This window comes from Orcinus orca, chromosome X, assembly GCF_937001465.1.
Source record: "Orcinus orca chromosome X, mOrcOrc1.1, whole genome shotgun sequence".
Classification (NCBI taxonomy): Eukaryota; Metazoa; Chordata; class Mammalia; order Artiodactyla; family Delphinidae; genus Orcinus; species Orcinus orca.
Window position 1 is genome coordinate 17388982 of NC_064580.1, and position 11948 is coordinate 17400929.

The 11948-nt window shown below is 41.4% G+C and overlaps 1 protein-coding gene across 2 annotated transcripts in view; it reads right to left on the reverse strand.

Annotated features, from left to right (window-relative positions):
- Positions 1-11703, reverse strand: part of EIF1AX (eukaryotic translation initiation factor 1A X-linked) — an 84968-nt gene extending 73265 nt beyond the window's left edge. Inside the window, exons 1-2 of one of the 2 annotated variants that reach the window (XR_007474814.1) lie at positions 11458-11703; positions 302-385 (exon numbers count right to left, since the gene is read on the reverse strand). Coding sequence is in view for 1 of the 2 variants with exons in the window: in XM_004283061.4 (XP_004283109.1) it covers positions 302-385; positions 11458-11473 (100 nt within the window). In the remaining variant the exon portion in view is untranslated. The remainder of the gene's footprint in view (positions 1-301; positions 386-11457) is intronic. The other variant, XM_004283061.4, reaches the window with a different exon arrangement.
- Positions 11704-11948: the final 245 nt, after the last annotated feature.

Below are 11948 nucleotides of genomic sequence, written 5' to 3' on the forward strand. Positions count from 1 at the left end.
TTCCCTCTGAACTGCTCAATTCATTCTTAGTTGTAACATGAGTGTTCACATAAAACAGTGAAACATACACATTTACAGAAATGCCATCAATCCTCAGCGCATGCTGAGTATACCAAGAAATAACTACCAGAAGAAAGGCTCTGGAGAAGTGTGGGGGATGAGAAACGGAGAAGAGCAAAAGGGGACATGTGGTTTTTTGCTCAGGATTATGAACAGTATCTCTTTTACGTTGAGAAATTGAAAACCTTACTTAAGAAAGAAAACTATTACTGAAAGAAATCTAACTTATGAAAATGCTTACCTTGCCCATCTTCTTTGAACACCAGCTCTCTCTTTTCAGATTCATTCTCATTCTTACCTCTGCGTCTATTTTTACCTCCTTTACCTAATGGTTTTAAAGAAAAAGACATTAATTATCTGCAAAACAGAAAAAGAAACCAAACTAGGGCTTACAGAATGTTCTTTAAAAGCCACTTAAATTATAAGAAGTACAATCTACTATGTGTAATATAAATAAGCTACACGAATATATTATACAGCACAGGGAATATCGTATTTTACAATAACTTTAAACAGAGTCTAATCTACAAAAATACTGAATCACTATGATGTACACCTGAAACTAATATAATGTTGTAAACCATACTTCAAACAAACAACAAAAACCTGAAAAAAATGAAAAATTAAAAAATTCACCTAATTTGGTCATGTATCTCCAATCATATTAAACATATACATGTCATCACTTCCCTACCCTTCCTGGAAATCCCTTTTGGGATACTGCTGACATAAAATACAAACAAACCAAAAGGAGATATCATAAACATCACGACTACTTGGTTGAATACACTGCTCAGTGAACTCCTCCTACAGTGGCCCACAAGGACCAAGGAGGGATATATAACGGATCATGATAAATTTTATAAAATGGGGTCTCTCTTGTACCTGCTCCCCCAAATGAAAGGTCTGTGTGCAAAAAGAAGATAATTGGGCCGGGGCAGGGGGTGGGTAAAGTTTTATCAACTGGAAAGGGACACTGATTTTGTGGCAGTAGAGGGAGAGCAACAAGTCTGGCAACCCTGAGAGTTTACATTTTGTCCTATAGCTGTAGGATACATCAAGCAAGTTAAAAAGCAAGGTACTTAGAAACAAAAGACAATGGAGACACGATGACCCAAAACCTATGGGATGCAGCAAAATAAGTTCTAAGAGGGAAGTTTATAGCAATACAATCCTACCTTAAGAAACAGGAAGCATCTCAAATAAACAACCTAACCTTGCACCTAAAGCAATTAGAGAAAGAGGAAGGAAAAAATCCCAAAATTAGCAGAAGGAAAAAAATCATAAAGATCAGATCAGAAATAAATGAAAAAGAAATGAAGGAAACGATAGCAAAGATCAATAAAACTAAAAGCTGATTCTTGGAGAAGATAAACAAAATTGACAAACCATTAGCCAGACTCATCAAGAAAAAAAGGGAGAAGACTCAAATCAATAGAATTAGAAATGAAAAAGGAGAAGTAACAACTGCCACTGCAGAAATATAAAAGATCATGAGAGATTACTACAAGCAACTCTATGCCAATAAAATGGACAACCTGGAAGAAATGGACAAATTCTTAGGAATGCACAACCTGCCAAGACTAAATCAGGAAGAAATAGAAAATATGAACAGACCAATCACAAGCACTGAAATTGAAACTGTGATTAAAAATCTTCCAACAAACAAAAACCCAGGACCAGATGGCTTCACAGGCGAATTCTATCAAACATTTAGAGAAGAGATAACACCTATCCTTCTCAAACTCTTCCAAAATACAGCAGAGGGAGGAACGCTCCCAAACTCATTCTACGAGGTCACCATCACCCTGATACCAAAACCAGACAAAGATGTCACAAAGAAAGAAAACTACAGGCCAATATCACTGATGAACATAGATGCAAAAATCCTCAACAAAACACTAGCAAACAGAATCCAAGAGCACATTAAAAGGATCATACACCATGATCCAGTGGGGTTTATCCCAGGAATGCAAGGATTCTTCAATATATGCAAATCAATCAACGTGATACACCATATTAACAAACTGAAGGAGAAAAACCATATGATCATCTCAATAGATGCAGAGAAAGCTTTCAACAAAATTCAACACCCATTTATGATAAAAACCCTGCAGAAAGTAGGCACAGAGGGAACTTTCCTCAACATAATAAAGGCCATATATGACAAACCCACAGCCAACATCGTCCTCAATGGTGAAAAACTGAAAGCATTTCCACGAAGATCAGGAACAAGAACAAGGTTGCCCACTCTCACCACTCTTATTCAACATAGTTTTGGAAGTTTTAGGCACAGCAATCAGAGAAGAAAAGGAAATAAAAGGAATCCAAATCGGAAAAGAAGAAGTAAAGCTGTCACTCTTTGCAGATGACATGATACTATACATAGAGAATCCTAAAGATGCCACCAGAAAACTACTAGAGCTAATCAATGAATTTGGTAAAGTAGCAGGATACAAAATTAATGCACAGAAATCTCTGGCATTCCTATACACTAAGGATGAAAAATCTGAAAGTGAAATCAAGAAAACACTCCCATTTACCATTGCAACAAAAAGAATAAAATGTCTAGGAATAAACCTACCTAAGGAGACAAAAGACCTGTATGCAGAAAATTATAAGACACTGATGAAAGAAATTAAAGATGATACAAATAGATGGAGAGATATACCATGTTCTTGGATTGGAAGAATCAACATTGTGAAAATGACGCTACTACCCAAAGCATTCTACAGATTCAATGCAATCCCTATCCAACTACCACTGGCATTTTTCACAGAACTAGAACAAAGAATTTCACAATTTGTATGGGAACACAAAAGACCCCGAATAGCCAAAGCAATCTGGAGAAAGAAAAACGGAGCTGGAGGAATCAGGCTCCCTGACTTCAGACTATATTACAAAGCTACAGTAATCAAGACAGTATGGTACTGGCAGAAAAACAGAAATATAGATCAATGGAACAGGATAGAAAGCCCAGAGATAAACCCATGCATGTACGGTCACCTTATCTTTGATAAAGGAGGCAAGAATATACAGTGGAGAAAAGACAGCCTCTTCAATAAGTGGTGCTGGGAAAACTGGACGGGTACATGTAAAAGTATGAAATTAGATCACTCCCTAACACCATACACAAAAAGAAACTCAAAATGGATTAAAGATCTAAATGTAAGGCCAGACACTATCAAACTCTTAGAGGAAAACATAGGCAGAACACTCTATGACATAAATCACAGCAAGATCCTTTTTGACCCACCTTCTAGAGAAATGGAAATAAAAACAAAAATAAACACATGGGACCTAATGAAACTTCAAAGCTTTTGCACAGCAAAGGAAACCATAAACAAGACCAAAAGACAACCCTCAGAGTGGGATAAAATATTTGCAACTGAAGCAACTGACAAAGGATTAATCTCCAAAATTTACAAGCAGCTCATGCAGCTCAATAACAAAAAAACAAACAACCCAATCCAAAAATGGGCAGAAGACCTAAACAGACATTTCTGCAAAGAAGATATACAGATTGCCAACAAACACATGAAAGGCTGCTCAACATCATAAATCATTAGAGAAATGCAAATCAAAACTACAATGAGATATCATCTCACACCTGTCAGAATGGCCATCATGAAAAAAATCTATAAACAATAAATGCTGGAGAGGGTGTGAAGAAAAGGGAACACTCTTGCACTGCTGGTGGGAATGTGAATTGGTACAGCCACTATGGAGAAGAGTATGGAGGTTCCTTAAAAAACTAGAAATAGAACTACCATACAACCCAGCAATCCCACTACTGGGCATATACCCTGAGAAAACCATAATTCAAAGAGTCATGTACCAAAATGTTCATTGCAGCTCTATTTACAATAGCCAGGAGATGGAAGCAACCTAAGTGTTCATCATCGGATGAACAGATAAAGATGTGGCACATATATACAATGGAATATCACTCAGCCATAAAAAGGAATGAAACTGAGTTATTTGTAGTGAGTTGGATGGACCTAGAGACTGTCATACAGAGTGAAGTAAGTCAGAAAGAGAAAAACAAATACCGTATGCTAACACATATACATGGAGTCTAAGAAAAAAAAAAAGGTCACGAGGAACCTAGGGGTAAGACGGGAAAAACGACACATACCTACTAGAGAATGGACTTGAGGATATGGGGAGGGGGACGGGTAATCTGTGACAAAGTGAGAGAGTGGCATGGACATATACACACTACCAAATGTAAAATAGATAGTGGGAAGCAGCCGCATAGCACAGGGAGATCAGCTAGGTGGTTTGTGACCACCTAGAGGGGTGGGATAGGGAGGGTGGCAGGGAGGGAGACGCAGGAGGGAAGAGATATGGGAACATATGTATATGTATAACTGATTCACTTTGTTATAAAGCAGAAACTAGCACACCATTGTAAAGCAATTATACTCCAATAAAGATGTTAAAAAAAAAAAAAAAGCAAGGTAGTAACTGCCTGATCTTGGAAGTAACCAAGATGTCCTTCAGTAGGTGAAAGCATAAACTGTGGTACTTGCATAGAATGGAATACTATTCAGCAATAAAAGGAAATGAGCTATCAACCCCCCCAAAGACATGGAGAAACCTTAAATGTATATTACTAAGGGAAGGAAGCCAATCTGTAAAGGCTGAATAGTATGATTCCAACCATATAACATTTTTGAAAAGGCAAAACTATAGAGAGAGTAAAAAGATCAGTAGTTGCCAGATGGGGAGCGGGGAAGGAAGGACAGGTGAATAGGTGAACAACAGGATTTTTAACGCAGTATGGTACTGTAATGGTGGATACATGTCACTATATATTTGTCAAAAATCCATAAAACGTACAACACAAAGAATGAACCTTAATGTAAACTATGGACTATCTATAGTGGCTCATGTAAGATATTAATAATAGAGGAAACTGGGAGGGTGGGAGTTGGAACTCTGTAATTTCTGCTCATTTTTTTATCAACATAAAACTGCTCTAAAAGACAGTCTGGTAAAAAACAGTAAAAATCAAGGTACACTAGGGATGCAATCAGCAAAATCTAGCTGGGGGTTGGGGGATGACGGGGACGATGACAACATGGGGACGAATCCACAAGACAATCTGTTTTCTTCAACAGATACATTATGAAGAAAAAAACCCCCACAGATGGATGAAGAACCTACCAGTTAGAAAAGACTTAAAAGATATCAACCAATGACAATGTATAGCCCATATGTGGACCCTGATTTGGTGTGGACGGTGCAAGTTTAGCTGTGAATTAATGATGTCCAAAGCCAGGAGTTGAGTACATGGAGGCTCATTATACTAGTCTACTTTTGTATATGTTCAAAATTCTTCATAATGTAAGTTTAACAACAAATAGAGCAAGCTGAAGAAGAGTATAAAGCTACCATTGTGTAAAAAAGGGATATTCATACTTGCTTACATATAAAATATCTCTGGAAGGGCACGTACAAGAAAGTTAATGACTGCCTGTGAGAAGAACTCATTGGCAAGAGGACACACTTAGGAAAGACATTTCATTCTACACTTTTTGAAACCTGAATCGTGAACTTTACTATTCAAAAATCTTAAATAGGGCTTCCCTGGTGGCACAGTTGTTGAGAGTCCGCCTGCCGATGCAGGGGACACGGGTTCGTGCCCCAGTCTGGGAGGATCCCACATGCTGCGGAGCGGCTGGGCCTATGAGCCATGGCCGCGGAGCCTGTGCGTCCGGAGCCTGTGCTCCACAACGGGAGAAGCCACAACAGTTAGAGGCCCACGTACCGCAAAAAAAAAAAAAAAAAAAATCTTAAATAGTTCAACAAAAAATAGAGGTGTGACATGATCCTCTGGGTGGGAAAACTGGTAAGAAGGTCACTGTCCTTATTACACATAGAATGAAGCACACCTAGCCTGACCGTGAAGAGGAAGACACAAATAAGAGGAATATTTCTGAGATGGAAACAACATGGGAATTGTGACCATATGTGAAGGGAGGAATAAAGGATACATGGAGCTTTCACAAAACTTCTCAGGATCTCAATTCCAGCCTCTATAAAATGAGGGAGTTAGAACAGAAGATTCAAGTGCCTCTATATTCTTTCTACCATGTAGGGTTCTAGAATTCTTCTATCTACCGGTAGTCTTAAAAATCTGTACCCTCCCTCCCATTTTCCATACTTTAAATAATGACACTGCTGATCATTTCTCAACTCTTTTTCTGACTTTTAAAGGGCCACTTGCACTATTCTTGACCTTTCATCACCCCTACCCCTTCACTATGCCTATCCCTTTTGAGCTTCATTAAGTCCAAATTCTCAGCTTCTGCTTACCTACTTTCTAAGGAAAAATTTCTCTCACCTACCACTTCTATGCTAAGAATTTTACATCTCATCCTACTATTTCAACTAAGCTTTGGCCTCATTTCTAATGTGAGGCTCAGCACATTTCCAGTGAATGGGCTACTGTCATTCAAATTTTACTCAAAACTCAAATTACTTTCTTTTACAAAGTTGGTCCTTAATAAACATCCTTATTTCTGTTAGTGGTAACATAACTACCTTAAAGAATATAAGTCTTTCAACCTATAAGCATGACAGCAATCTACCTCTCATTACTCCTCTTCAATTTCCCTATGCTTCAATCCAAGCAGACTTCTCGCTGTCCCAGTAACTCGCCCTTAACAAGCTTATGCCTATGAGATAGGCATTATTTTGTCTTTATCTCACAAGAGAGAATGAAGTGAGAGCTGGTATTTGCATCAGGCAGTATCACCCCAGTGATTATACTCTTAACCAGTATGCAGTAATGCCACCCATTGACTTGTCACTATCACTCTATGAGATAATAAGTCATTTATGCCCAGTTTACCAGTGAGTTTACTGAAGCTCAGAGAAGCAACACTATTAGTGAGTGGGGGTGACCAGATCCAACCTAATCCTTTTTTGTTCCTGGCCCCCACATTAGGGTATCTCTCCACAGCGTTCTGTTCCCATTCTAGAACCTAAACCACATTGGCAGCCATTCCAAAAGACAGAAGAAAGGTGTTAAGTGGTAGCGACACTAAGGGACTCACGGGACGAGCCTGGAAGCAGCAAAAACAGTTCACAGCCCAAACAGAATAAAGAACGTGTACCTGGCCACTGCAAAGACAGACTCTTAACTTCTTGAGTCATGTGCACTTACTCTGTCCCAGGGGCAGTCTCACAATGCTCTGTGCTATGTTCGGCAGGCCTCTACAATGTCTGACCCACCCAGAGTCCTCAGAGCTCATTTCCTAGAAAGAGAAAAGTATCCTCTGCTTCAAGCCACCAACCACGCCAAATCTTCAAAGCAGAGTGGGCATCAGTGCAAGTATCACACCTACTTTGTTTACTGAGTCACATATTTAGTTGGAAAATTCTTTGAATCAATCACTCAAGAGTAGCCCATACATTCCTAAAGGACTGGTGATTTTAAAACTAAAAGTAGTAACTTCTATAAAGTGTGGGAGCACCTTACCCCAACTGCTCTTCATAAGTGGGCCCAAGGCTACCTTTTTTCCCTGAGGTAATAAACTGACAGAGTCTAGAGGATTCTAGAGGAAATAAGCTGGTAAGAATCAATCCAAATCAAGTCATTCAACACACAGTTAGTGGCAACACAGTTAGTGGCAACATACAGTTAGTGGCAACACAGTTAGTGGCAACACACAGTGACAATACATGTGTAAACATCACAAAGATTATGTTCACAGGCTCTGGCTTTTCCAATGAATAAAAACAGAAAAATAATCATGAATTTATTTCACATTAGTAAACTGCATCTCATAAAACTCGGGAGTCTTGAAAAGTACTGTTCCTCTAAGATAACAAGTAAAGATAACAGATGGGTTTTACAAGTATAGGAATGCTTAAACACCAAATTCAGAATGGTGGCTACCTCCTGGAAGAGATGAAGAGAGGGAGCGGAAGGGGATTGGGGAGGGGAACACAGAGGGCTTTAACTGAATATGTGTTGTAATTCTCAAGTCAGAGTAATGGGTTGATTCCCCAGGCATTCACTGCATTATTTATAATTTTTGTATGCCTCATGTGTTATTTATAAAAGAATGATTCATTGCTTGTCAATTTACCAGAATTAACCATACCCTGATCATCCCCTTCCCTATTTTATTGCCATGTAATGAAATGAACTTTAAAGGAGGTTTGTGAACTAGATGTGTTTTAATGTAGTTCAGTCCCTTTGGAACCAAGGGAGAGCCTATTATTCACCTAAGGGTGGAGTCAACAGAAGGGAGGTGACTTAATCCAACAATTATTTACTGAGCATCTACTAAGTGTCAAGTGCTAGCAACCCAATGTGGCGTCTCATTGCAGTGGCTTCTCTTGTTGTGGAGCATGGGCTCTAGGCGCGCAGGTTTCAGCAGTTGTGGCATGTGGACTCAGTAGTTGTGGCTCGCGGGCTGAGCTGCTCCATGGCATGTGGGATCTTCCCGGACCAGGGCTCGAACCCATGTCCCCTGCATTGGCAGGCGGATTCTTAACCACTACACCACCAAGGAAGTCCGAATCGCTCGCTCACTTTAAAGTGGCTAACTTTATGTGATGTGACTTTCACCTCAATAAATTAAAAAATATAGTATACGACATTAGGTATATTATATACTTACACTCTAGACACCCTTGAGACAATAGGGGAAATTTGAAAATGGACTGGATGTTGGATGATGTTAAGAAATTACTGTTAGAAATTTAGCATTGATAATGCAACTGTAAATATGTCCCTCTGCCATTTGGGCCACTGACACCACAAAAGCCCGCCCTGAGCTGTGGCCCTCCGGGAACCCCACCCGGACAGAAGTTGAGCACCAGTGCTGGTCCTGCAGCTTTCCTCTCGGAGCTTCCCCACCCCCGCCCTTCTCCTTGGCCCGCTGCTGCCAGTTAGGCCCTGCCGCTGGGACGCTGCAGAGGGCAGGCTGGAGCAGAAAGGGGATTTGCTTCTCGGTTTTACTGGCATAAACTCAGCAGCAGTCTTCTGGCTGTAACTGCTTTCAGTGGTTGCAGATGATTCCCTTTTGCTTTGCCCCAGAACCAACCTCACAGGGTCCTCAAACACCCTGCTATCGACAGCGCCCCCTCTTTAGAGGTCTGGGCCCCTCCTCCAAGTTTTGTCAGGTTTGTTTGTTTTTCTTTAATTGGAGTATAGTTGATTTACAATACTGTGTTAGTTTCAGGTGTACAGCAAAGTGATTCAGTTATACATATATATGTATATATCTAAATTCTTTTTTTCTGATTCTTTTCCATTATGGTTTATTACCATAAATTCAAAATACTGAATATAGTTCCCTGTGCTCTACAGTAAATCCCTGTTGTTTTTGTCAGTCTTAATAATAACAACCTCTCTCCTTTTTTCCCTCCAGTTCTAGGAGCCATAGCTGTTTCTAGCAATTGCTACCTTAGGGTGGTTCCCTTTTTGCCTTTTCAGCTCTCCAATACATGGGTTAACCAACCTTTATATTATAATGATTTTTTTTTTTTGATGTGGACCATTTTTAAAGTCTTTATTGAATTTGTTACAATACTGCTTGTTTTATGTTTTGGTGTTTTGGCCGTGAGGCATGTGGGATCTCAGCTCCCCAACCAGGGATCGAACCCGCACGCCCCGCATTGGAAGGCGAAGTCTTAACCACTGGACCACCAGGGAAGTCCCCTATTCTTTATATTAAATTTTGTCTGTGAAAATAACTTTTATTGCTATCTTTTGACAGGACATGACTGATGCATCAACTGCAGACAGTTATTCATTATATTTGCTTTATAGCTTATTGTAGGTCTGAAATCTTTCATTCTAATATTTTCATTTTACCATTTTAATTAGCAACCAAAAAATAGAAGGTAGCTAGGAATAAACCGGACAAAAGATGCACATGAAATGTAAGGAGATATTAAACAACACCTAAATAAAGGAAAGATATACTACATTCAGGCATGGGAAGACAAATATCCCTAAAGATGCCAATCTTCTCCAAACTAGATACTACTTCTCCAATAGTAGTATCTAGTTTGTGTCTTCTCCAATAGATACAACCTTCTCCAATAGATACTACTATTGCCCTTCAGAACTTACAGTCTAGTGAGGAAATCGGAAATCTCATCGCCAGAAATAAAGGTGAAAAATAAGATATCTATTGAATGGATCCAGTTACCATCTCAGAGGGGATAAAAGATGATGTAGGTTACAAGAAAACCATGACTTTGAAAACCCTATTTTGTCACCCCGTCTTTACCAGAATAATTAGCAGTATAATACTTGCTACAAAAAGGAACGGCAAGTAAGAGGGCAGTGAGGTGGAGTGCCCTGAGAGAGCTGCACCAAATCTCGCACAGAACTGCAACCAAATACATCAAGGAATAAAAAGAGTAGTGACAGCTACAAAGAGGAAATGCGGTAGAATTCCTGGAGCCAGCTGTGAAGTAAAAAAGAGAACAGAGTAGGCCTGGGTCAGGGCAGGGGTCTCAAAGATGACTAATCAAAGGAAACTTGTGGGTTGTGAAATACATGCCTCTCCTGTAGGAAAATACCTTTTCCCTGTTTCGACTTCCACAATTTCCTCTGAGAAATTGTAAGAATACTGAAGACAGAAACACCATTAAGTCTTAAAAAAAGAATTTCTTTAGGACTGTTCTGCTTTTACCTAGATTAGGCCTTCCATTTTGCAAATTCCAAATAAAATTATCCTCAAATCTGACAGTTTGTGAATGTTTGGCCTAAGAATGGTAGGAACTGAAAGGTCTTTACTCCCACCACAATATATACCGATCTGGAGCAAAAGTAGAAAACTTGGCTAAATATGGAACAGGTGTTCTGGGAAAAAGAAAGCCCCGTAAAAGGATGGGTAAGAGTAAGTCTCTAGAGAGGAACCTTAATGCATCAAGGTTTCGTCCACTATTTACAAAAGAGAGAGGGAGTAGTCTCAACAATACCCAACAACTGCCCATAAAGAATTCCACGCAGGAGTACCTGATGGCCACTTAAAACAGGCATCACCCTTTGAAAGTTAAGAACTGCCGGGAAGGCCAAAGACGCCCATTTGCGAAGCCCAGGCGGCCACGGGGGAGGTCTCCCCACAGGTCCCTATAGTGCCGGGGTCAGTCTGGCGCGAATCTGGAGCAGAAGCACACGTCCTCCCGCAGGAGGCCCTACAAAAATGGCGTCGGCTCCACCCCAATGTGACCAAACTGGAAGACAGGAGTAACTTCCCAGCTCCTCTCCCGAGCCCAGGATCGCGTCCGGATCGCCCAGCTGCGTGCAGGCAGGGCGGAGAGGCAGGTTACTGCCGCCTAGGAGATCCGGAGGCCGCGTGCACAGCCGGGGAGACCGGGCCGAGCGGAGTCGTGGTCCCGGGGTCCAGGCGGCATTACCTTTATTCTTAGGCATGGCGGTGACGACGGCCTCGCTGCGTCTCCGACTCCTATCTGGGTGGCGGCGGCGACTCCTCCGAGGGGCGACGCGTGGGACAGCGTGACACGAAGCAGGCGGGGGAGAGCGGATCGCGCGCGCGCGAGAATCTAACAACCGAGCTCTTCCGAGAACCGCTTGCACCCACGCTGGGCCGCGACAAATGGCGTCGCGGCTGCTTGCGTCGCTTTTCCCCGCCTCCCAGCGCCCTCAGGGCCCGCCCCCACTCCCGGCCCTACGGCGTAGGCGGGGCCGATTGACGCCTATTGTCAGAGCGGAGGGTGACGCGGTCCCGGAGCGTTTACCGCAGTTTGCCAAAGCCCTTGGGGGACTGGGCCGTGAGCAGGCAGAAGGCGGAATCCGGGAGGGAGTGGGCGGGGCCCACCACAATAAAGGCGGGTTCTGGTAGCGCCCGCTGCTGGCTGCTTTGTGGCAGACTGGCGTCTCAAGGTTT